The sequence below is a fragment of the Micropterus salmoides genome, unplaced genomic scaffold, assembly GCF_014851395.1.
Source record: "Micropterus salmoides isolate LMB-PRFRI ecotype aquatic unplaced genomic scaffold, ASM1485139v1 Ms_hic_scaffold_19, whole genome shotgun sequence".
Taxonomy (NCBI): domain Eukaryota; kingdom Metazoa; phylum Chordata; class Actinopteri; order Centrarchiformes; family Centrarchidae; genus Micropterus; species Micropterus salmoides.
In genome coordinates, this window is record NW_024041039.1 from 23,794,584 (window position 1) to 23,820,051 (window position 25,468).

At 42.1% G+C, this 25,468-nt stretch overlaps 1 protein-coding gene across 1 annotated transcript in view; it reads right to left on the bottom strand.

Annotated features, from left to right (window-relative positions):
• LOC119910841 overlaps positions 1–15,955 on the bottom strand; it is a 23,616-nt gene extending 7,661 nt beyond the window's left edge. The window contains exons 1-63 of the mRNA XM_038729636.1: positions 15,883–15,955; positions 15,686–15,804; positions 15,414–15,581; positions 15,001–15,200; positions 14,791–14,903; positions 14,538–14,644; positions 14,222–14,398; positions 13,710–13,918; positions 13,513–13,607; positions 13,377–13,402; positions 13,195–13,216; positions 13,074–13,101; positions 12,885–12,969; positions 12,603–12,749; positions 12,307–12,518; positions 12,101–12,204; positions 11,889–12,007; positions 11,617–11,784; positions 11,204–11,403; positions 10,994–11,106; positions 10,740–10,846; positions 10,424–10,600; positions 9,912–10,120; positions 9,715–9,809; positions 9,579–9,604; positions 9,397–9,418; positions 9,276–9,303; positions 9,087–9,171; positions 8,805–8,951; positions 8,509–8,720; positions 8,303–8,406; positions 8,091–8,209; positions 7,819–7,986; positions 7,406–7,605; positions 7,196–7,308; positions 6,942–7,048; positions 6,626–6,802; positions 6,114–6,322; positions 5,917–6,011; positions 5,781–5,806; positions 5,599–5,620; positions 5,478–5,505; positions 5,289–5,373; positions 5,007–5,153; positions 4,711–4,922; positions 4,504–4,607; positions 4,292–4,410; positions 4,020–4,187; positions 3,607–3,806; positions 3,397–3,509; positions 3,143–3,249; positions 2,827–3,003; positions 2,315–2,523; positions 2,118–2,212; positions 1,982–2,007; positions 1,800–1,821; positions 1,679–1,706; positions 1,490–1,574; positions 1,208–1,354; positions 912–1,123; positions 705–808; positions 314–431; positions 124–211 (exon numbers count right to left, since the gene is read on the bottom strand). Coding sequence (XP_038585564.1) covers positions 124–211; positions 314–431; positions 705–808; positions 912–1,123; positions 1,208–1,354; positions 1,490–1,574; positions 1,679–1,706; positions 1,800–1,821; positions 1,982–2,007; positions 2,118–2,212; positions 2,315–2,523; positions 2,827–3,003; positions 3,143–3,249; positions 3,397–3,509; positions 3,607–3,806; positions 4,020–4,187; positions 4,292–4,410; positions 4,504–4,607; positions 4,711–4,922; positions 5,007–5,153; positions 5,289–5,373; positions 5,478–5,505; positions 5,599–5,620; positions 5,781–5,806; positions 5,917–6,011; positions 6,114–6,322; positions 6,626–6,802; positions 6,942–7,048; positions 7,196–7,308; positions 7,406–7,605; positions 7,819–7,986; positions 8,091–8,209; positions 8,303–8,406; positions 8,509–8,720; positions 8,805–8,951; positions 9,087–9,171; positions 9,276–9,303; positions 9,397–9,418; positions 9,579–9,604; positions 9,715–9,809; positions 9,912–10,120; positions 10,424–10,600; positions 10,740–10,846; positions 10,994–11,106; positions 11,204–11,403; positions 11,617–11,784; positions 11,889–12,007; positions 12,101–12,204; positions 12,307–12,518; positions 12,603–12,749; positions 12,885–12,969; positions 13,074–13,101; positions 13,195–13,216; positions 13,377–13,402; positions 13,513–13,607; positions 13,710–13,918; positions 14,222–14,398; positions 14,538–14,644; positions 14,791–14,903; positions 15,001–15,200; positions 15,414–15,581; positions 15,686–15,804; positions 15,883–15,955 — 7,527 coding nt within the window. The remainder of the gene's footprint in view (positions 1–123; positions 212–313; positions 432–704; positions 809–911; positions 1,124–1,207; positions 1,355–1,489; positions 1,575–1,678; positions 1,707–1,799; positions 1,822–1,981; positions 2,008–2,117; positions 2,213–2,314; positions 2,524–2,826; positions 3,004–3,142; positions 3,250–3,396; positions 3,510–3,606; positions 3,807–4,019; positions 4,188–4,291; positions 4,411–4,503; positions 4,608–4,710; positions 4,923–5,006; positions 5,154–5,288; positions 5,374–5,477; positions 5,506–5,598; positions 5,621–5,780; positions 5,807–5,916; positions 6,012–6,113; positions 6,323–6,625; positions 6,803–6,941; positions 7,049–7,195; positions 7,309–7,405; positions 7,606–7,818; positions 7,987–8,090; positions 8,210–8,302; positions 8,407–8,508; positions 8,721–8,804; positions 8,952–9,086; positions 9,172–9,275; positions 9,304–9,396; positions 9,419–9,578; positions 9,605–9,714; positions 9,810–9,911; positions 10,121–10,423; positions 10,601–10,739; positions 10,847–10,993; positions 11,107–11,203; positions 11,404–11,616; positions 11,785–11,888; positions 12,008–12,100; positions 12,205–12,306; positions 12,519–12,602; positions 12,750–12,884; positions 12,970–13,073; positions 13,102–13,194; positions 13,217–13,376; positions 13,403–13,512; positions 13,608–13,709; positions 13,919–14,221; positions 14,399–14,537; positions 14,645–14,790; positions 14,904–15,000; positions 15,201–15,413; positions 15,582–15,685; positions 15,805–15,882) is intronic.
• Between the last annotated feature and the right edge of the window lie 9,513 nt (positions 15,956–25,468).

Consider the following 25,468-nt stretch of genomic DNA (forward strand, 5'->3'; position numbering starts at 1 on the left):
TTTATAGCCCAGGATTGTGCTTCTTCCCTGAGTGTCACGAGCAGCCTACCTTTCCGTTTGCTGTCAGCTGTCAGGAATTCATCCACATTTTCCATAGCATTGCCCTCCTCAAGTCGCTCAAACACGGTCGATTTGGTCTGTGTCGGTCGAGGCCCTGAACTCAGTGTCAACTGTGCCACCTGAGTAGGATGAGCACTGACAACGCTTCGGCCTACAGAGGGGGATCAATAGCAAATCAGACAGCAGTAATTGCAGATCCATAGGTCAGCCATTTCAGTTTGGGAGAAATACTACAACTGCAGGTGCTACTTACGCTGGAGAAGTTGGGATTGAGGGCTTGCAAATCCTGTAGGTTGCAAAGCCAGAGAAGCTGCCAAGGTTTGCCAGGAGCCAATCTTTACTCCCTCTGGTAAATGAGACACAGCCAGGATCTGCAAAGAAGACGAAGCAAAGACATTGGCGGGTGTTAGCACCACACGCTATCAAGCTACTTACGCTGGAGAAGTTGGGATTGAGGGCTTGCAAATCCTGTAGGGTTGCAAAGCCGAGAAGCTGCCAAGGTTTGCCAGGAGCCAATCTTTACTCCCTCTGGTAAATGACACAGCCAGGATCTGCAAAGAAGACAGAAGCAAAGACATTGGCAGGGTGTTAGCACCACACGCTATCAAGACTTTACCAAACTGAACCTGAGCGCTTGCCTTTACCTGACGAGTCATTTCTTGAAAGGAACGGTTTGATGAAATTAGTGAAGACGGCTTGTTGTGTTTCTCTGTCCATGGATACGCTTCGGCTGCTGAATGCCTGGATGCTAAAATTTGAGAGAAAGCTTTTAAACGTCTAAGCAACTAGAAAACTGCCGCTCCCTCTGCAATCTTGTTCACTTTGGAGCAAACTATCCAATATTTACTTACACTGTCTGGTACGTATGGCAGCTGAAGTTCTTGGAGCTAAGGCAGAATAGGAAGTTGGGGGATGCAGAGGCCAGAAACGGACCAAGCTCTGTCTGGAACCAGAATCTGACAAAGGCATCACTCTGCAGTTGTGCCTGGCTGAAGTTTGCAATTCTCAGCTCCCCAAGAGCCTCAAGAGCAGGTGACATGGCTGGATTGCTGTTGTTGGGGGCCTGCAGTTGGAAAATGACTTTTGGTTGGACACAGAATTCACGCAAGGAAACACCAGTTTTGTGAAATTGTGGCATTGGAGTTACCATGGTGGCGAAGGTCTGGAGAGCCTGGTCTAGTGCAGTAGAAGCTTTTTGGAAGAGAAGCTTCCAGACCTCTACCGGGTATGTCCTTTGGCTTTGCAGTGAGCATTTCATCAGTGTGACCAGGTTGCTGGATGTGAGGTGTGTAGCCTTAGGAGAAAATGTTGACAGAAAAAAAATAAAGCAAAGACTCTCTCAGAGCTCAGGGAGATTTGTCTCTGGACAACAGTGTAGCTCAAGCTAAATCTTTCTCTGGGATTTACAGCTTACATCAAACCATCTTACCGAGGAACAGGCAAGCTCAGTGATGGTAAAATTGCACAGGGCTTCAGAGGAATTGCCAGTAGACAGGGTTTGTTCCAGTTGTGAACTGAGGAAAACAACAAAAAGAAAACCATTGTAACTTTAGTTAGACTGTGTAAAACAACTTTAGCCACGCAAACTCAGCCCCGGACCAAACAGTAATTCACCTACCTGTTGACCGCAGCACAGATGAGGGCCTCTGCGAAAAGACAATATTGGTGTATCAGACATTGTACCTTCAGAATGTCATTGTGTCATCAAAGTTGAAACTTCTGGTATTTTACAGACTTACCATCAATCGGGGTCTCTTTGCACTGGAGACAAGTAAAGCGCAAATGTTAGTCTAGTGGCATGAGCTACTTAAAGTACCTTAGCGTGGCCTCCCTACCAAAATGAATGTGCCAGACTTGTGTCTTGTCAATTTTGATCAAATATTGTATAATCCACGGAGTACACCCATAGAAGTGAACTTACCACGAAGGAATCTGGAACTGTGCAACCTGTTTGAGGGAAAATTGAAACGAAAGCATGGCATCAATACAGCTATCATCAAGGCAGCGGTAATCGGCTTTTGTGAAAAAGTTTGTCAGCAGAGCATTTTGCCACGTACGTGCGAATGTCTCCTTGAGTGACTGTATGCTTGCGCTCACGCCATGTGAAAGGGTCGGAGGCAGGGATTTCAAACTTTGCAGAAGACCAGTGAGTCTGAAGGCAGAAAACAGAAGTAATCGTTACTTGCCTGAAGCCACAGTTTGACATCATGAAAACCCAAAATGTCTAAGTGTGGACCTCTGAAATATCTCTTACATAGCTTCGTAGGATGCGCAGCTGATGTTACTGGGGATCACCACCAAGCTGCCAGGCTGGAGGCTCGCCATCACGGGAGCCAAATAGACCTGGAACCACAGCTCAAAGTCTTTAGGCTCAAAGTCTTCAAATTCACCGGCAAGGGCTGTCAAGGTCAGGTTCAAGATGGTGTCTCGTACACCTTGATTTTTGATGATGGTGATGTTTCTCTGCAAATAAAAGGATTCCCGTATTAGTTCATGCGGACATTTTACCTTCCTGAAATCCTTGTAGAAATGAGGGCAAGCTTGGTGACACATCTTTGTACTTTAGTGCATCAGAGGCATGACTCGAGGCATCGTTGGCAGCGCTTCATTCACAAAGCATATCAGAAATGTATCGCTTTGAGTCAAAAACCGGGGCCCCTTTTTAGCTTCTGCAAAAATTCTTTGAGCCCACGGTGAGTTCTACACGGCCGGTTTGTCGGCCAGCTTTCTGGGAAAATATGGCAGGCTTAAATGTTAAGCACTCACCTGCTCGCTGATGCTTGCAAAAGCCTGGAAAAACTGATTGAGCTGCTCGTTATCATGGGACTTTGTCAAGCTTGTGAACACCTCCCTTATGATGGCCTCATCCTCCAAAGCGTGGCTGTCTGGATCCAGGATCAGCTCAGCCTTCTGGTCTGGGGACAGGGAGTCCACAAGTGCCACCTGATGACACAAACAAAGAGAATATATGGATTGCTTTTCTCTTTGACATGGAAAAATCACCCCGGTGTACAGACTGTCCAAGTTGCAAAGATTGTGCTGCTGTTTTCAAGGTAGATTGACAGTGGAATGCATGCCTTACCACAGAGAGGTTGAAGACGTTGAGGTCAGAGTATGTTGTGTACAGGGAAAATGGACCCAAGTTTGCTTCAAGCCATTCTGCATCATTGTCAATTTCCTGCCTGCAAACTAAAGCACGTAAATGGATGTTAGCATACGTAAGTGCCAGTTGTCCTCTCACTGCCATTTCAGAACTTTTTTTTTTTTTTCACAAATAAGTCCATGGGCAAGCCTACACAAGCAACCACACGACGCAGTTTCCTTTGTCAGACCTACCCGGTTTGTTGATGACACCGGCAGATTTTCTCAAGTAGCCCAGCAGAACGTCTGCGATTCCTTGTCGTCTATGTAACGGCATAGCGCGGAAAGCTCCGGCCAGCCCACTCACTCTGCACAGGGTGAAAAGAAACATTCTTACGCTGTCCCTCATTACCGTTTTGTACTTTGGTGCAATGGAATCTTGCTTGTTGGTGAAATGCTACTCACACAACATGGTAGTTTGTGCAGTTTATGTTTGAGGTTGCGTTCTCGAGCATCATTGGAGTGAAACTTGGGAGGACAAGGACCAGTTTCAGATGGAACCAAGCAAACCAGTCATCTTCCTTGAAGTTCTGGAAATGGGGACTGATGATGGCGAAGGTCCTATTCATTATACGATCTCTCACGACAGGTTGGAAGTCAGGGACCTGTCAAATTATGACATTAGAGGATTTCAACACCACACTGTTTCCACGTAGCAAGTACACCATACAGGACGCTGGAAAGCATGCAACAAAATATTTGATACGACCGTGTCCACCACAACCGATTTCAAGGTTTACATCCATATCTGAGTACAGACTATGCTCGTTTTATAGCCCAGGATTGTGCTTCTTCCCTGAGTGTCACGAGCAGCCTACCTTTCCGTTTGCTGTCAGCTGTGTCAGGAATTCATCCACATTTTCCAGAGCATTGCCCTCCTCAAGTCGCTCAAACACACGGTCGATTTGGTCTGTGTCGGTCGAGGCCCCTGAACTCAGTGTCAACTGTGCCACCTGAGTAGGAGTGAGCACTGACAACGCTTCGGCCTACAGAGGGGGATCAATAGCAAATCAGACAGCAGTAATTGCAGATCCATAGGTCAGCCATTTCAGTTTGGGAGAAGAATACTACAACTGCAGGTGCTACTTACGCTGGAGAAGTTGGGATTGAGGGCTTGCAAATCCTGTAGGGTTGCAAAGCCAGAGAAGCTGCCAAGGTTTGCCAGGAGCCAATCTTTACTCCCTCTGGTAAATGAGACACAGCCAGGATCTGCAAAGAAGACAGAAGCAAAGACATTGGCAGGGTGTTAGCACCACACGCTATCAAGACTTTACCAAACTGAACCTGAGCGCTTGCCTTTACCTGACGAGTCATTTCTTGAAAGGAACGGTTTGATGAAATTAGTGAAGACGGCTTGTTGTGTTTCTCTGTCCATGGATACGCTTCGGCTGCTGAATGCCTGGATGCTAAAATTTGAGAGAAAGCTTTTAAACGTCTAAGCAACTAGAAAACTGCCGCTCCCTCTGCAATCTTGTTCACTTTGGAGCAAACTATCCAATATTTACTTACACTGTCTGGTACGTATGGCAGCTGAAGTTCTTGGAGCTAAGGCAGAATAGGAAGTTGGGGGATGCAGAGGCCAGAAACGGACCAAGCTCTGTCTGGAACCAGAATCTGACAAAGGCATCACTCTGCAGTTGTGCCTGGCTGAAGTTTGCAATTCTCAGCTCCCCAAGAGCCTCAAGAGCAGGTGACATGGCTGGATTGCTGTTGTTGGGGGCCTGCAGTTGGAAAATGACTTTTGGTTGGACACAGAATTCACGCAAGGAAACACCAGTTTTGTGAAATTGTGGCATTGGAGTTACCATGGTGGCGAAGGTCTGGAGAGCCTGGTCTAGTGCAGTAGAAGCTTTTTGGAAGAGAAGCTTCCAGACCTCTACCGGGTATGTCCTTTGGCTTTGCAGTGAGCATTTCATCAGTGTGACCAGGTTGCTGGATGTGAGGTGTGTAGCCTTAGGAGAAAATGTTGACAGAAAAAAAATAAAGCAAAGACTCTCTCAGAGCTCAGGGAGATTTGTCTCTGGACAACAGTGTAGCTCAAGCTAAATCTTTCTCTGGGATTTACAGCTTACATCAAACCATCTTACCGAGGAACAGGCAAGCTCAGTGATGGTAAAATTGCACAGGGCTTCAGAGGAATTGCCAGTAGACAGGGTTTGTTCCAGTTGTGAACTGAGGAAAACAACAAAAAGAAAACCATTGTAACTTTAGTTAGACTGTGTAAAACAACTTTAGCCACGCAAACTCAGCCCCGGACCAAACAGTAATTCACCTACCTGTTGACCGCAGCACAGATGAGGGCCTCTGCGAAAAGACAATATTGGTGTATCAGACATTGTACCTTCAGAATGTCATTGTGTCATCAAAGTTGAAACTTCTGGTATTTTACAGACTTACCATCAATCGGGGTCTCTTTGCACTGGAGACAAGTAAAGCGCAAATGTTAGTCTAGTGGCATGAGCTACTTAAAGTACCTTAGCGTGGCCTCCCTACCAAAATGAATGTGCCAGACTTGTGTCTTGTCAATTTTGATCAAATATTGTATAATCCACGGAGTACACCCATAGAAGTGAACTTACCACGAAGGAATCTGGAACTGTGCAACCTGTTTGAGGGAAAATTGAAACGAAAGCATGGCATCAATACAGCTATCATCAAGGCAGCGGTAATCGGCTTTTGTGAAAAAGTTTGTCAGCAGAGCATTTTGCCACGTACGTGCGAATGTCTCCTTGAGTGACTGTATGCTTGCGCTCACGCCATGTGAAAGGGTCGGAGGCAGGGATTTCAAACTTTGCAGAAGACCAGTGAGTCTGAAGGCAGAAAACAGAAGTAATCGTTACTTGCCTGAAGCCACAGTTTGACATCATGAAAACCCAAAATGTCTAAGTGTGGACCTCTGAAATATCTCTTACATAGCTTCGTAGGATGCGCAGCTGATGTTACTGGGGATCACCACCAAGCTGCCAGGCTGGAGGCTCGCCATCACGGGAGCCAAATAGACCTGGAACCACAGCTCAAAGTCTTTAGGCTCAAAGTCTTCAAATTCACCGGCAAGGGCTGTCAAGGTCAGGTTCAAGATGGTGTCTCGTACACCTTGATTTTTGATGATGGTGATGTTTCTCTGCAAATAAAAGGATTCCCGTATTAGTTCATGCGGACATTTTACCTTCCTGAAATCCTTGTAGAAATGAGGGCAAGCTTGGTGACACATCTTTGTACTTTAGTGCATCAGAGGCATGACTCGAGGCATCGTTGGCAGCGCTTCATTCACAAAGCATATCAGAAATGTATCGCTTTGAGTCAAAAACCGGGGCCCCTTTTTAGCTTCTGCAAAAATTCTTTGAGCCCACGGTGAGTTCTACACGGCCGGTTTGTCGGCCAGCTTTCTGGGAAAATATGGCAGGCTTAAATGTTAAGCACTCACCTGCTCGCTGATGCTTGCAAAAGCCTGGAAAAACTGATTGAGCTGCTCGTTATCATGGGACTTTGTCAAGCTTGTGAACACCTCCCTTATGATGGCCTCATCCTCCAAAGCGTGGCTGTCTGGATCCAGGATCAGCTCAGCCTTCTGGTCTGGGGACAGGGAGTCCACAAGTGCCACCTGATGACACAAACAAAGAGAATATATGGATTGCTTTTCTCTTTGACATGGAAAAATCACCCCGGTGTACAGACTGTCCAAGTTGCAAAGATTGTGCTGCTGTTTTCAAGGTAGATTGACAGTGGAATGCATGCCTTACCACAGAGAGGTTGAAGACGTTGAGGTCAGAGTATGTTGTGTACAGGGAAAATGGACCCAAGTTTGCTTCAAGCCATTCTGCATCATTGTCAATTTCCTGCCTGCAAACTAAAGCACGTAAATGGATGTTAGCATACGTAAGTGCCAGTTGTCCTCTCACTGCCATTTCAGAACTTTTTTTTTTTTTTCACAAATAAGTCCATGGGCAAGCCTACACAAGCAACCACACGACGCAGTTTCCTTTGTCAGACCTACCCGGTTTGTTGATGACACCGGCAGATTTTCTCAAGTAGCCCAGCAGAACGTCTGCGATTCCTTGTCGTCTATGTAACGGCATAGCGCGGAAAGCTCCGGCCAGCCCACTCACTCTGCACAGGGTGAAAAGAAACATTCTTACGCTGTCCCTCATTACCGTTTTGTACTTTGGTGCAATGGAATCTTGCTTGTTGGTGAAATGCTACTCACACAACATGGTAGTTTGTGCAGTTTATGTTTGAGGTTGCGTTCTCGAGCATCATTGGAGTGAAACTTGGGAGGACAAGGACCAGTTTCAGATGGAACCAAGCAAACCAGTCATCTTCCTTGAAGTTCTGGAAATGGGGACTGATGATGGCGAAGGTCCTATTCATTATACGATCTCTCACGACAGGTTGGAAGTCAGGGACCTGTCAAATTATGACATTAGAGGATTTCAACACCACACTGTTTCCACGTAGCAAGTACACCATACAGGACGCTGGAAAGCATGCAACAAAATATTTGATACGACCGTGTCCACCACAACCGATTTCAAGGTTTACATCCATATCTGAGTACAGACTATGCTCGTTTTATAGCCCAGGATTGTGCTTCTTCCCTGAGTGTCACGAGCAGCCTACCTTTCCGTTTGCTGTCAGCTGTGTCAGGAATTCATCCACATTTTCCAGAGCATTGCCCTCCTCAAGTCGCTCAAACACACGGTCGATTTGGTCTGTGTCGGTCGAGGCCCCTGAACTCAGTGTCAACTGTGCCACCTGAGTAGGAGTGAGCACTGACAACGCTTCGGCCTACAGAGGGGGATCAATAGCAAATCAGACAGCAGTAATTGCAGATCCATAGGTCAGCCATTTCAGTTTGGGAGAAGAATACTACAACTGCAGGTGCTACTTACGCTGGAGAAGTTGGGATTGAGGGCTTGCAAATCCTGTAGGGTTGCAAAGCCAGAGAAGCTGCCAAGGTTTGCCAGGAGCCAATCTTTACTCCCTCTGGTAAATGAGACACAGCCAGGATCTGCAAAGAAGACAGAAGCAAAGACATTGGCAGGGTGTTAGCACCACACGCTATCAAGACTTTACCAAACTGAACCTGAGCGCTTGCCTTTACCTGACGAGTCATTTCTTGAAAGGAACGGTTTGATGAAATTAGTGAAGACGGCTTGTTGTGTTTCTCTGTCCATGGATACGCTTCGGCTGCTGAATGCCTGGATGCTAAAATTTGAGAGAAAGCTTTTAAACGTCTAAGCAACTAGAAAACTGCCGCTCCCTCTGCAATCTTGTTCACTTTGGAGCAAACTATCAATATTTACTTACACTGTCTGGTACGTATGGCAGCTGAAGTTCTTGGAGCTAAGGCAGAATAGGAAGTTGGGGGATGCAGAGGCCAGAAACGGACCAAGCTCTGTCTGGAACCAGAATCTGACAAAGGCATCACTCTGCAGTTGTGCCTGGCTGAAGTTTGCAATTCTCAGCTCCCCAAGAGCCTCAAGAGCAGGTGACATGGCTGGATTGCTGTTGTTGGGGGCCTGCAGTTGGAAAATGACTTTTGGTTGGACACAGAATTCACGCAAGGAAACACCAGTTTTGTGAAATTGTGGCATTGGAGTTACCATGGTGGCGAAGGTCTGGAGAGCCTGGTCTAGTGCAGTAGAAGCTTTTTGGAAGAGAAGCTTCCAGACCTCTACCGGGTATGTCCTTTGGCTTTGCAGTGAGCATTTCATCAGTGTGACCAGGTTGCTGGATGTGAGGTGTGTAGCCTTAGGAGAAAATGTTGACAGAAAAAAAATAAAGCAAAGACTCTCTCAGAGCTCAGGGAGATTTGTCTCTGGACAACAGTGTAGCTCAAGCTAAATCTTTCTCTGGGATTTACAGCTTACATCAAACCATCTTACCGAGGAACAGGCAAGCTCAGTGATGGTAAAATTGCACAGGGCTTCAGAGGAATTGCCAGTAGACAGGGTTTGTTCCAGTTGTGAACTGAGGAAAACAACAAAAAGAAAACCATTGTAACTTTAGTTAGACTGTGTAAAACAACTTTAGCCACGCAAACTCAGCCCCGGACCAAACAGTAATTCACCTACCTGTTGACCGCAGCACAGATGAGGGCCTCTGCGAAAAGACAATATTGGTGTATCAGACATTGTACCTTCAGAATGTCATTGTGTCATCAAAGTTGAAACTTCTGGTATTTTACAGACTTACCATCAATCGGGGTCTCTTTGCACTGGAGACAAGTAAAGCGCAAATGTTAGTCTAGTGGCATGAGCTACTTAAAGTACCTTAGCGTGGCCTCCCTACCAAAATGAATGTGCCAGACTTGTGTCTTGTCAATTTTGATCAAATATTGTATAATCCACGGAGTACACCCATAGAAGTGAACTTACCACGAAGGAATCTGGAACTGTGCAACCTGTTTGAGGGAAAATTGAAACGAAAGCATGGCATCAATACAGCTATCATCAAGGCAGCGGTAATCGGCTTTTGTGAAAAAGTTTGTCAGCAGAGCATTTTGCCACGTACGTGCGAATGTCTCCTTGAGTGACTGTATGCTTGCGCTCACGCCATGTGAAAGGGTCGGAGGCAGGGATTTCAAACTTTGCAGAAGACCAGTGAGTCTGAAGGCAGAAAACAGAAGTAATCGTTACTTGCCTGAAGCCACAGTTTGACATCATGAAAACCCAAAATGTCTAAGTGTGGACCTCTGAAATATCTCTTACATAGCTTCGTAGGATGCGCAGCTGATGTTACTGGGGATCACCACCAAGCTGCCAGGCTGGAGGCTCGCCATCACGGGAGCCAAATAGACCTGGAACCACAGCTCAAAGTCTTTAGGCTCAAAGTCTTCAAATTCACCGGCAAGGGCTGTCAAGGTCAGGTTCAAGATGGTGTCTCGTACACCTTGATTTTTGATGATGGTGATGTTTCTCTGCAAATAAAAGGATTCCCGTATTAGTTCATGCGGACATTTTACCTTCCTGAAATCCTTGTAGAAATGAGGGCAAGCTTGGTGACACATCTTTGTACTTTAGTGCATCAGAGGCATGACTCGAGGCATCGTTGGCAGCGCTTCATTCACAAAGCATATCAGAAATGTATCGCTTTGAGTCAAAAACCGGGGCCCCTTTTTAGCTTCTGCAAAAATTCTTTGAGCCCACGGTGAGTTCTACACGGCCGGTTTGTCGGCCAGCTTTCTGGGAAAATATGGCAGGCTTAAATGTTAAGCACTCACCTGCTCGCTGATGCTTGCAAAAGCCTGGAAAAACTGATTGAGCTGCTCGTTATCATGGGACTTTGTCAAGCTTGTGAACACCTCCCTTATGATGGCCTCATCCTCCAAAGCGTGGCTGTCTGGATCCAGGATCAGCTCAGCCTTCTGGTCTGGGGACAGGGAGTCCACAAGTGCCACCTGATGACACAAACAAAGAGAATATATGGATTGCTTTTCTCTTTGACATGGAAAAATCACCCCGGTGTACAGACTGTCCAAGTTGCAAAGATTGTGCTGCTGTTTTCAAGGTAGATTGACAGTGGAATGCATGCCTTACCACAGAGAGGTTGAAGACGTTGAGGTCAGAGTATGTTGTGTACAGGGAAAATGGACCCAAGTTTGCTTCAAGCCATTCTGCATCATTGTCAATTTCCTGCCTGCAAACTAAAGCACGTAAATGGATGTTAGCATACGTAAGTGCCAGTTGTCCTCTCACTGCCATTTCAGAACTTTTTTTTTTTTTTCACAAATAAGTCCATGGGCAAGCCTACACAAGCAACCACACGACGCAGTTTCCTTTGTCAGACCTACCCGGTTTGTTGATGACACCGGCAGATTTTCTCAAGTAGCCCAGCAGAACGTCTGCGATTCCTTGTCGTCTATGTAACGGCATAGCGCGGAAAGCTCCGGCCAGCCCACTCACTCTGCACAGGGTGAAAAGAAACATTCTTACGCTGTCCCTCATTACCGTTTTGTACTTTGGTGCAATGGAATCTTGCTTGTTGGTGAAATGCTACTCACACAACATGGTAGTTTGTGCAGTTTATGTTTGAGGTTGCGTTCTCGAGCATCATTGGAGTGAAACTTGGGAGGACAAGGACCAGTTTCAGATGGAACCAAGCAAACCAGTCATCTTCCTTGAAGTTCTGGAAATGGGGACTGATGATGGCGAAGGTCCTATTCATTATACGATCTCTCACGACAGGTTGGAAGTCAGGGACCTGTCAAATTATGACATTAGAGGATTTCAACACCACACTGTTTCCACGTAGCAAGTACACCATACAGGACGCTGGAAAGCATGCAACAAAATATTTGATACGACCGTGTCCACCACAACCGATTTCAAGGTTTACATCCATATCTGAGTACAGACTATGCTCGTTTTATAGCCCAGGATTGTGCTTCTTCCCTGAGTGTCACGAGCAGCCTACCTTTCCGTTTGCTGTCAGCTGTGTCAGGAATTCATCCACATTTTCCAGAGCATTGCCCTCCTCAAGTCGCTCAAACACACGGTCGATTTGGTCTGTGTCGGTCGAGGCCCCTGAACTCAGTGTCAACTGTGCCACCTGAGTAGGAGTGAGCACTGACAACGCTTCGGCCTACAGAGGGGGATCAATAGCAAATCAGACAGCAGTAATTGCAGATCCATAGGTCAGCCATTTCAGTTTGGGAGAAGAATACTACAACTGCAGGTGCTACTTACGCTGGAGAAGTTGGGATTGAGGGCTTGCAAATCCTGTAGGGTTGCAAAGCCAGAGAAGCTGCCAAGGTTTGCCAGGAGCCAATCTTTACTCCCTCTGGTAAATGAGACACAGCCAGGATCTGCAAAGAAGACAGAAGCAAAGACATTGGCAGGGTGTTAGCACCACACGCTATCAAGACTTTACCAAACTGAACCTGAGCGCTTGCCTTTACCTGACGAGTCATTTCTTGAAAGGAACGGTTTGATGAAATTAGTGAAGACGGCTTGTTGTGTTTCTCTGTCCATGGATACGCTTCGGCTGCTGAATGCCTGGATGCTAAAATTTGAGAGAAAGCTTTTAAACGTCTAAGCAACTAGAAAACTGCCGCTCCCTCTGCAATCTTGTTCACTTTGGAGCAAACTATCAATATTTACTTACACTGTCTGGTACGTATGGCAGCTGAAGTTCTTGGAGCTAAGGCAGAATAGGAAGTTGGGGGATGCAGAGGCCAGAAACGGACCAAGCTCTGTCTGGAACCAGAATCTGACAAAGGCATCACTCTGCAGTTGTGCCTGGCTGAAGTTTGCAATTCTCAGCTCCCCAAGAGCCTCAAGAGCAGGTGACATGGCTGGATTGCTGTTGTTGGGGGCCTGCAGTTGGAAAATGACTTTTGGTTGGACACAGAATTCACGCAAGGAAACACCAGTTTTGTGAAATTGTGGCATTGGAGTTACCATGGTGGCGAAGGTCTGGAGAGCCTGGTCTAGTGCAGTAGAAGCTTTTTGGAAGAGAAGCTTCCAGACCTCTACCGGGTATGTCCTTTGGCTTTGCAGTGAGCATTTCATCAGTGTGACCAGGTTGCTGGATGTGAGGTGTGTAGCCTTAGGAGAAAATGTTGACAGAAAAAAAATAAAGCAAAGACTCTCTCAGAGCTCAGGGAGATTTGTCTCTGGACAACAGTGTAGCTCAAGCTAAATCTTTCTCTGGGATTTACAGCTTACATCAAACCATCTTACCGAGGAACAGGCAAGCTCAGTGATGGTAAAATTGCACAGGGCTTCAGAGGAATTGCCAGTAGACAGGGTTTGTTCCAGTTGTGAACTGAGGAAAACAACAAAAAGAAAACCATTGTAACTTTAGTTAGACTGTGTAAAACAACTTTAGCCACGCAAACTCAGCCCCGGACCAAACAGTAATTCACCTACCTGTTGACCGCAGCACAGATGAGGGCCTCTGCGAAAAGACAATATTGGTGTATCAGACATTGTACCTTCAGAATGTCATTGTGTCATCAAAGTTGAAACTTCTGGTATTTTACAGACTTACCATCAATCGGGGTCTCTTTGCACTGGAGACAAGTAAAGCGCAAATGTTAGTCTAGTGGCATGAGCTACTTAAAGTACCTTAGCGTGGCCTCCCTACCAAAATGAATGTGCCAGACTTGTGTCTTGTCAATTTTGATCAAATATTGTATAATCCACGGAGTACACCCATAGAAGTGAACTTACCACGAAGGAATCTGGAACTGTGCAACCTGTTTGAGGGAAAATTGAAACGAAAGCATGGCATCAATACAGCTATCATCAAGGCAGCGGTAATCGGCTTTTGTGAAAAAGTTTGTCAGCAGAGCATTTTGCCACGTACGTGCGAATGTCTCCTTGAGTGACTGTATGCTTGCGCTCACGCCATGTGAAAGGGTCGGAGGCAGGGATTTCAAACTTTGCAGAAGACCAGTGAGTCTGAAGGCAGAAAACAGAAGTAATCGTTACTTGCCTGAAGCCACAGTTTGACATCATGAAAACCCAAAATGTCTAAGTGTGGACCTCTGAAATATCTCTTACATAGCTTCGTAGGATGCGCAGCTGATGTTACTGGGGATCACCACCAAGCTGCCAGGCTGGAGGCTCGCCATCACGGGAGCCAAATAGACCTGGAACCACAGCTCAAAGTCTTTAGGCTCAAAGTCTTCAAATTCACCGGCAAGGGCTGTCAAGGTCAGGTTCAAGATGGTGTCTCGTACACCTTGATTTTTGATGATGGTGATGTTTCTCTGCAAATAAAAGGATTCCCGTATTAGTTCATGCGGACATTTTACCTTCCTGAAATCCTTGTAGAAATGAGGGCAAGCTTGGTGACACATCTTTGTACTTTAGTGCATCAGAGGCATGACTCGAGGCATCGTTGGCAGCGCTTCATTCACAAAGCATATCAGAAATGTATCGCTTTGAGTCAAAAACCGGGGCCCCTTTTTAGCTTCTGCAAAAATTCTTTGAGCCCACGGTGAGTTCTACACGGCCGGTTTGTCGGCCAGCTTTCTGGGAAAATATGGCAGGCTTAAATGTTAAGCACTCACCTGCTCGCTGATGCTTGCAAAAGCCTGGAAAAACTGATTGAGCTGCTCGTTATCATGGGACTTTGTCAAGCTTGTGAACACCTCCCTTATGATGGCCTCATCCTCCAAAGCGTGGCTGTCTGGATCCAGGATCAGCTCAGCCTTCTGGTCTGGGGACAGGGAGTCCACAAGTGCCACCTGATGACACAAACAAAGAGAATATATGGATTGCTTTTCTCTTTGACATGGAAAAATCACCCCGGTGTACAGACTGTCCAAGTTGCAAAGATTGTGCTGCTGTTTTCAAGGTAGATTGACAGTGGAATGCATGCCTTACCACAGAGAGGTTGAAGACGTTGAGGTCAGAGTATGTTGTGTACAGGGAAAATGGACCCAAGTTTGCTTCAAGCCATTCTGCATCATTGTCAATTTCCTGCCTGCAAACTAAAGCACGTAAATGGATGTTAGCATACGTAAGTGCCAGTTGTCCTCTCACTGCCATTTCAGAACTTTTTTTTTTTTTCACAAATAAGTCCATGGGCAAGCCTACACAAGCAACCACACGACGCAGTTTCCTTTGTCAGACCTACCCGGTTTGTTGATGACACCGGCAGATTTTCTCAAGTAGCCCAGCAGAACGTCTGCGATTCCTTGTCGTCTATGTAACGGCATAGCGCGGAAAGCTCCGGCCAGCCCACTCACTCTGCACAGGGTGAAAAGAAACATTCTTACGCTGTCCCTCATTACCGTTTTGTACTTTGGTGCAATGGAATCTTGCTTGTTGGTGAAATGCTACTCACACAACATGGTAGTTTGTGCAGTTTATGTTTGAGGTTGCGTTCTCGAGCATCATTGGAGTGAAACTTGGGAGGACAAGGACCAGTTTCAGATGGAACCAAGCAAACCAGTCATCTTCCTTGAAGTTCTGGAAATGGGGACTGATGATGGCGAAGGTCCTATTCATTATACGATCTCTCACGACAGGTTGGAAGTCAGGGACCTGTCAAATTATGACATTAGAGGATTTCAACACCACACTGTTTCCGTGTAGCAAGTACACCATACAGGACGCTGGAAAGCATGCAACAAAATATTTGATACCACCGCGTCCACCACAACCGATTTCAAGGTTTACATACATATCTGAGGACAGACTATGCTCGGTTTATAGCCCAGGATTGTGCTTCTTCCCTGAGTGTCACGAGCAGCCTACCTTTCCGTTTGCTGTCAGCTGTGTCAGGAATTCATCCACATTTTCCAGAGCTTTGCCCTCCTCAAGTCGCTCAAACACACGGTCGATTTGGTCTGTGTCGGTCGAGGCCCCTGAACTCAGTGTCAACTGCGCCACCTGAGTAGGAGTGAGCACTGACAACGCTTCGGCCTACAGAGGGGGATCAATAGCAAATCAGACAGCAGTAATTGCAGATCCATAGGTCAGCCATTTCAGTTTGGGAGAAGAATACTACAACTGCAGGTGCTACTTACGCTGGAGAAGTTGGGATTGAGGGCTTGCAAATCCTGTAGGGTTGCAAAGCCAGAGAAGCTGCCAAGGTTTGCCAGGAGCCAATCTTTACTCCCTCTGGTAAATGAGACACAGCCAGGATCTGCAAAGACATTGGCAGGGTGTTAGCACCACATGCTATCAAGACTTTACCAAACTGAACCTGAGCGCTTGCCTTTACCTGACGAGTCATTTCTTGAAAGGAACGGTTTGATGAAATTAGTGAAGACTGCTTGTTGCATTTCCCTGTCCATGGATACTCTTCGGCTGCTGAGTGCCTGGATGCTAAAATTTAAGAGAAGGCTTTTAAAGTGTAATCAATTATATTAATGAATAAAAATTCTTTCAGAATTCTCCAGTTCATTGCTCATAGCCTCAATTATTGAAAACACACTTTCACACAACCACAATCATTTTATTTATCATCCGACAAAAGCAATAATTTATGTGTATTGACCATTTTTAGTGTCATCAGAGAACCAGCTAACATAATCTCTTGTAGGCTAGATTACTGCAATGGCTTTCATATTGGCCTAACCCACAAAAGTCTAATAAAAGTACAGCATGTTCAAAATGCAGCTACAAGGGTGCTTGCTAAAACTAAAACACACAAACACTGAACACATCACACCAGTTCTTAGATCTCTGCACTGGCTTCCAATTAGCCTGAGATTTCATTCTGAAATTATTTTATTGGTCTATAAAACTCTAAATGGCTTGGAACCAAAATATCTTCTAGCTCTTATTCCCTTTGAACCATCAAGAATTATTAGGTCATCCAGAAAGGGAATACATGGTAAAAGATATTTCAGTTATTAGGCTTCCCACACCTGGAACAAACTTCAAGAATCTCTTAGATAAGCCTCAACTGTGGCGATTTTTAAATCCTCCCTCAAAACCTTATTGTTTTGTAGGACTTGTTTACTGACTTGTTTAGATATCTGTGCAGCCTTAACTATCCTATCTTTTATTGTTTTTATTTAGTTTATTTGTTTAGCTGCTAATTTTTTTTCTTGTCTTTTATTTTATTTAATTACTCCTATTGCTCACTTAATTTTTATTCATTTTAATTCTTCCCATCATAGTATTTTAACATGTAACCTTTATTTTTATGTAAAGCACACTGAATTGCACATGTGTATATAATGCGCTCTTTAAATAAATTGCCTAGCTTTGTCTGATGGTTTTAACAAGTGCCTTAAACATATTATTGTGTAACAGCAATTACTAAATAACATGATGTTAAAGCAACTATGGCTTATTACACATTCTGTCCCAAACACATTTATCAAACAGGAGTCATAATTTCCATGTCATTATCGCAAGTGCTTACAAGATGCCCCTCTCTCCTCAAGGGCATCTCCTCATATACATTCAAGGGAGAGTCATTAAGTAGTAGGAGGAGACATGTTTCACTGACATTTACTATGCATTGCTCTGAGATTACTATAGTCATGCAATCAGTTTCAATCAGTGTGGAAAATTCTCCACCAATGAAGAAAGGTGTAGAAATAGCACAGATTGGATTCATAATGTGTAAGGTTGTTCAGGTAAAAACAAATATATATAATAAATATAGCCCTAGGTCTATATATAACTAAAAAACTATTAATTGAAAGAAAAAAATGGAACAATGATTATAATGAACACATTATAGGGTGTCATTACTGTAACAGCAATCTTAGCGGGATTTGTGTCAAATATGAATTTGATCTTGACCATCCCTTTTAAAATAACAACAGTCTGCAAATGCTTTTCATTATTTTGATAAAACATTTACAGTTGGTGACATTTACATCAGTACTAAGATCAGCCAGCAACACCAAAACCATCTCCACCTCCACCTACTCCACTTTTACCTGCTGTTCTCTCTTTCTTAACTGGTGGCTATTTTCTACATCTCATTTTTATTCCTCCGTGTTTAATATATACTATTACATTAATAATTAGTTATATAATGTCAAGTAATTTAAGCAATATGAACTGTTTTTCAGGTGGAGTTTAACTGTGGAAGTAAGTGGTTTATAATAAGGATCACTACATTATCATTCATTTTCTAAGCTTGGTGATCTCATAAAAATTTCACCACTGCAGTGAAATTCCAGGAGTGGACTGCATAATTAACTGCTGTCATATTAATCAGGAGCTAAAAACATGCAGATTGCAATAGCTAATTCAACGAAAATCGCAGCATACTTCTGTGTTGCACCATTTTAAAAGAAAATTCTTGGAGTCTGTGCTGATTGCTTGGCAACTGGTTCCAGCCAAGAAATATTCTGACACATAATTTCCCGTAAAAAAGTGAACTGACATTTTTACACTTAGTTTTTTGATAATTAAACAAACGAGATAACATCTAGTGAACTTTAGAGGAACTTGTAGGTGGATTTTGTTACCGTTGGACAGAGCCAGGCTAGCTGGCTAGCTCAGTTTTTCTGTCAAATTATAGTGGCACTAACAACAAAATATAGTTGTTAGTGATGGGAATGTCATTTGTTTAATTGATTGTTATTAAAAATCAAAATTATATTTGGCCTGACTAAATTAAAATGTCGGTCCTATTCTGAACTCTAGGTGTCACTGTGACCATATGAGAATATCAGTCACAGCAAGCACAGTGCCATCAAAGTGACTCTGGTCACATTATTACTACGCACCTGTTAGTCTCACTCATTGAGTTAATTTAATTTAGCTGCAGCAGGACCAGGATTCACATAATAGGGTATGCACATATAGTGCATGTCATTATTCCACAACTTACTATAATATTTATTATTTCAGCCACATTAACAATATCTCAGTTCATTTACTAACTATTTAATGACCATTTAGTTAGACTGCATTTATCTACATGTATAAGTAAAAATGGAATTGAATAAACTTACAATTCTTGGAACGAACTGCAGCTGAAGTTTTGACTGCTCAGCTGGATCAGGAAGTTTTCGTTGACATAGGGCAAAAGAGGAGCCATCTTAAGCGAGAACCACAGTCTGATGAATCTTGAGTCACTGTGGTTACCCAGTCGTAAACTGTCCAAGACGCCAAATATATCCAGAACATTGAATTCAGACTGATTGGTGCCCTGTTATAAAACAAAGTTGAAATCAACCACCGATAAAAGCTGTATCACAGATTTGTCATATCTAAATCTTTAGAATGGTATTGAAAGCTACAGGAAACTCAGTACTGTAAATGCTCAATATAGGTCTGTAAATAGTTGCTGTAAATTTACGGCAAGATTTGAACAGTATTAACCTGTTTTTCATAAATACAGCCCTTTACTGTTAATAAGAAAATCTGTTAAATTACGCTCCATTAATGTTTTCTTAAACAGTACTATAATGTATGCCTAAAATACAGCACTTTACTGCTAATCAACCAACAAGTATCTTAGACGGTAGCTATCATGCAGTATTTTTTGCATTTTGGGAAAAACAATTTCACCTGATCTACACATGTGAAGCTAGATCCATTCTTTTCTTCATCCATCAACAAATTACTATGTTTTGGGTGAGTCGCAATTTTATTTATTTATTAATTGGTGCAAAGTCTATCAGTGATGTTTCTAGTTTGTTTTGCTTGATGAATGTCAGCATGTCATAAAAGAAGCAGCTAGCTAGAAATGCACACACAACACAAGGCAAGTAATTTACAACGTAATCATTGAATCAGCAATGAAGTGCTGAAAAAAATTTCTTTCTCTGTAACTTACTGCTTCTGTAAGTGTGGTTTTTTTTCTCAGACTTGTAGGCCCTATTTGTTACATTGCCATGAGTTTGCTTGATGACATGTTGATAGTGTAGTCAAGGCTATAGAGCAGAAACTGTGGGGCAGTTTTCTTTCTTGCTTCACAGTCTTACAACTGCAGTTTACTACTTCTTTAACAGAACAGTCAAGTTTGTTTGGCTTCCTATGATGTTTTCTTGTCAGATCTGTGAACATCGGTCTAGCTCCTCAGTTGCCTTTGTGAGACATGAAAATTCACAACAATATACCTAATTTAGTACTGCGGTGTTATATGCCTAAATATAAAAGGACCTTTCGGAAATGTGCAGGTCTGACAGCACATAATGTAGCCTACAGAAATCTTAAGGAATGAGTGATTAAGCCCGGAGTCAGTGTGTCAGTGGATCTGATGTGCCATGTTGTTGTTTGTCAGGCGCTTGGTTGGAATAAACCCTGAGAGAGGCACTGAGGTTGGACCAGGCACTATAGGGGTCTTATCAAAGAAAACTGGCAAAATCACCAACAAAAAGACAACAACAGTCAGTCCACATGCATCCACTCTGCTGAGGAGACTCACGGACTTTGAGTGGGACTTAATTGAAGATGGTGAGCTTACTTCATCCCATTACTCATTGCATATATTTTTCAAAACTTGGGCTTATCCCAATCCTCTAATTCTTTCTTTATCTCAATCTCCCCCTCCCTTCCTATTTCTCCCTTACAGAGAAGAAAGTCTGAATCCCTCTTCCATTATCTCACTATATTCTTTCTCTCAATCATTTGTTTTACTCATTATGTCTCTTATTCTTACACCTTGTATTCTTTCTATCATTCTCTCCGTGTTATTTGTGTTCGGCTTCTGAAACTACCCATACAACTGTTGTATGTTACAGGCTGGCCCATAGGTTAGTTCAGGGCTGGGGGTATTTTTTCTTTGGATCTTTATGTTCATGCTCCACATTATAATAACAGGAAATTGCATGTGAGAAGATGCAATGAAAGTAATTCTCTCTCTCTCTCTCTCTCTCTCTCTCTCTCTCTCTCTCTCTCTCTCTCTCTCTCTCTCTCTCTCATGCAGTCAATGGGCTTCCAAAGCTGGATTGAGAGAATGGGTTTCTTCATATGTCATGAGTATAGTTAGTAAAAAAAATGCAATTGTTCTTAATTTGCAGTTTCCAACTTTACATTTAAATAAAAAGTAAAGGGCAATAAGAATCTTTGGATTTTTTCCTCTCACACTGCAATTACATAATTCCAAAATTAAAGATTTATCTCTGTTCTTCACTTAACAAATAACATTTTCATATGGTTTGCGTTCTGTGCATGTCAGCTTTGGACAATGTGGGAAGAGTGACAACCAGCTATATAATGTTTTTAAACACATAAATTAGCTATAAAATACTGTGAAAGTAATCAAAATACCAGTTCATACTGTATTTTTCATTAATAGTACAACACCGTTAATCTCAGTGACAGTTAAATAATGTTAATTTTACAGTAGAATAATGGCAACCCTGCTGCCAGTTCTTTACTGTTTTTTTTACAGGGAGTAGAAGCTGCTATTTCTCCCAAATTGATTAATATATATTTGAGTGTAGTATTGTAGAGGATGTAACACTAACCAAAATTATTAATATTTTCTGATGCAAAATGCAGATATTTCCATTCAAATGTTCAATACCTTATGAATGTAAGTATATCCTCAATTTGTGATCAATCATTTTTGAATATAGACAATTTTTACTATTTTGATCTATTTCATTTACTGTGTTGCATAATCCATGTAGCGCAGACATTTGATATTTGATTTTTCTTGATTTTCTTATAAGGTGAATATTTCTGAATGGGACTTGTTGGGCCCATTCTATCAGTGATTATATTATTTGATTAATTAATTAATTGAATTCCAAACAAAATACATGTTACAGAAATGTGTGGAAAATTGAAAGAAAAAAAAGGAACGTAACATATACCAGGTCAAAGAAGACTTTTAAAGTGGACTCCACGATCTGTCTGAGGTTTTGTTCCACCTCCCTGACTTTGTCTTCTGAGAAGCTCATATTTTTACCGCTTTTACAGGATAGATCCCCTGCCAGTGTGTCCACTGCAGCAGATATCTAGAGAAAACATAGATGGATGTTGTTGTACTATGCAGCAACAAGGAATGGTGACTGGTTAATGTCAGCAACTGAACACAAGGGGGTGTAATTTATCTACACTGCTTGGTTGACTTTCAAAAGTTACACAGATAATTGGGGCATTTTAAATTTACTACTAAAATGAATTCTGAAAGTCTTACTCTGTGACTGGCACGTTGTAGATTTTCTGGACTGCAAGTTTCCTGGAGACCACTGCTTGGAGTGACAGCATTGCTTTTAGAACAAAATAAAATGGTGAAACAAAAATGAACACTACCGTGAACATTTAAGTAAATTATTATTGAAATTATATTCCCAGTGAACACTGGTTTGTGAATGTGTTAGGTCATATGATAAATAACAGTTCAATTAGAAATTTGCTTACTGACCTGTTTTCAGATGTCAGTGAACCTGGCCCTAAAAATGTCAAAATATGAATAATTACATAGAATCGATGGTCTGAATACATACTAAATTTTATTATTAAGTATTATTAAGTTGAACAAAGAAAGGTGCCTCCTTACCTGATGTTGTATTTTGCTGAAATACAAAAAGCAAAGCACATTTATTCAGTGTTTTCTACAGATAACAGTATTTTCTACAGATGACACATAAAATACAATTAGTGCTGCAATATAAGCAAACAGACTTACCAATGCAGAAACCAATGTTGATATACATACTGAGGGAAAAGCACACATTTTTAATTTAGATATTTATTATGGGCACTGGCAAGAAAGTGAATGATCCTTATCTGAATTTTGGCAGACAGCTATAAAAAGGGGACACTTACCAACCCCAACAGCTGAGAGTAACAGAACTCGCGCTGGAGCTCTGGGGCAGCCCATTGTGAACAGTAATCTGCTCACTTTGTCATTTGTACACCTCAAGTAATCTTCAGTTTATTTAACTGGAATTTTAGAAGAATACTAAACAAAAGGAAAAAAAATCACTTGGCATATTTCCATGCCTGTTGTGAAAGAAAATAAATGCAGTCCAATACGAACAATTTAACTGTAAGTTTCAATACGAACATGTGATGTGCATAAAAGCATGTATCTCCTTTTTAAATTTTAAATGTTATTTTAAACAACTCAACACCATGATCTGTTTTCTACAGCTATTTAAAATAACATTTTCAATGTATAATTGAGCTCACACAGTTACATGAGCAATTTAATAAGTTGCTTATATAACTATATTTTACAAACAATGCAAAGTCATGTGCATCCAATGACCAGATCTACACTTCTAACCTTTCACTCTTATAAGTTTCTTAGAATGAATGAATGAATTAAAGTTTAACCAATGCTGAAACAATTAAAAGAAAATTAAGAAACTTAAGCTAAGAAAAAGGTACAACTGGTTGAGCTCACCTATCTGTCTTCTTTGCTCTGCCAGAAAAATGTGAGGATGGCAGTTAGAGCTGAAGCAGGTATATGTGGGGTGGGGCTAACAAATTTTGGCTGAATTTCAGATATGAAGCTGAAAAAAAAGTATGAACTCAATGCTCAGAATGTTCTGTAAGAAGGTGGCAGATTCCATGTGGGTGAAGTCAGTGTAGTGTGAAAGCCTGTCACTAAGTTTTATAATTAGATAAACACATACATGCAAAATCTATGGTTAAGGTATAGTTAAGTTTAGGCAACTACTACTTGGTTAGGGAAAGAGTATGGTCATGGTTGAAAGAAACAAAAGTATACTGTCATGGTTGTGGTTTTGAGTTATTGATTTCCTATGTTATTCTTTAACTTATTATTAATTTAATCATAAGTTAATTGCCATAATTATTTCCTGGTTTAGCCTGTTGTAATTTGGGGTTTCTAGTTTGGGTTTCATGGTTTCCGTAAGTTTATTTCATCATGGCCTGGATTATGTTGTGTTCTGTATTTGTTCCTTGTTCAGTGTATGTACTGTTTTGTGCAGTAATTGTATGTCTCTGTTCCCTGGTCCTGCTTCTAGTCTGTTTCTGTCCTGATTGCCCTGATGTCTCTAACCTGTACCCTGCCTGCCTGGTGTGTATTGTTCTGTGTCAGTATTTAAGCCCTCAGTTCTGTCAGTTCAGTCTTTGTCTTGTCCTTGTCGTATGTTGAGTGTTCTGCTGGTGTCTGTGTGTTCTGTTTTTTTATTGTTTGGATCATCTACCCTGTTTTTTTTTTTACTTTATGAAAGTAAGTAAGTCCAAGATGTAAGTCCAAGATGTAAGTCTCTATATAACGCACACATCAACTACCTAAGCTGATTATGATTACATGTACAGTTTATCGAGTTATTATAAGTTAAGTAATACATTATAACCTATGGTGGACTATTTCTTTATTTATAACCTGTATACCATAGAAATGTATCAAAATGCTTGGTACCTCAACACTCATGGGCTGTGAATATGCCCATTAAAATAACGTATACAGATTATGTGTTGTATACCAAAATGCATTAAAGTATAATGAAGTGTTGTTAAGACCCCATTCACTTCAATTGCATCCATGACTCATCATCGACCTAACCACAATAAGGTCAGTTATCTTGACATATGATTAACACGTCATCCAAAAAGTTGGACCATCAGCATCAATGCACACAGCAATCACATGTGTTTTTTTTTGTCATTTTCATTATGTGTCAGCAGGATTTGGAAATACCTGTCCATTTGTTTGTCTTCAGTCAGCTCTACTGTAATACTGTCTTCACAGGTCTCCCTAAAAAGATCTAAACAACGATCAGACAGCTGCAGCAGATTCAGAATGCTGCTGCTTAAGAAATCACAAAGACTAAAACCAGGTCTGCTTTCTATACTCAGAGTCACTAAACATGGAGAACTCCCAGAAAACTGCAGGTTTGCTGAAACTCTGTTATTTTAAATGAAGGTTGAAGACTTTTCTTTTTGCCACTGCCTTTAATTAAATCAAATTTGAATCAAACTCTCCTGTTTTATATTGTTTTTATTTTCTATTTAACTCTTATACTTAATTGTATTTAAATGACTTTTTTATATTTACCTATGTTGCTTTTATGTTTTATGTAAAGCACTCTGAATTGCCTTGTTGTTGAAATGTCTGATACAAATTCACTTGCCTTGCCTTACCCTACCCTGTCTTTTCTTGGAACTCAGCTCATCACATGTTCCTGCCCCAGAGCAGCTCACACAAGAATTCATTTGTCCAGCTTAATGTGCTTCAGTGTGTTGCTGCACCTACTCTAAGAGGTGTATTTGTCTACAGGGAACATAGCTGTGCCATGACTACAGTTCAGTGCAACTCTAAAATATATTAGAAGTTTATGGTGGCACATGTCCCACCTGAGCAGGCAAACAGAGAAAATGTTGATACCGTGTATTCATCACAACAATGTGTCCAGCTGACTATGAAAGAATTCCTTCTAACTGACAATATAATTCTAAGTAAATATTTGCGGAAGCTTTCCCAGTTATTGTGAAGAAGACATGATGTGTAAAATGCAACCTTTGAAACTGGAGTGTATTAGAAGCATTTAAAACAATATCAACCATGATATTTCAGTGATGTGATTGAGACACAAGAAACAGATTTCTACTTTATTTAAGATACACTATCCTTTTCGAGACAGAATATAGTCCGTGTCACACTTATTTAGCCCCATACCACTAGTAGTTAAGTTACACATTAAAACATCCATATCAGGGAAATACCATGACCAGTTAAAAAGATTTAAGTAAATAGATGCAGATCAGTGGCAGGTTCAGGTTTTTCAGCTGGGAATAGCAGGAGAAGGTTAACCTGCTCATCAAGATTGAAAACACCTGTCAGCATTCCATTATGGCACCACCTTCATGATGCCTATAACTGACACACATCAAGAAGGTGTACACACCCCAGGACTAGAATTGCTGTCAGACCAGAACTATTAACAGGTGTTTACTGGTGC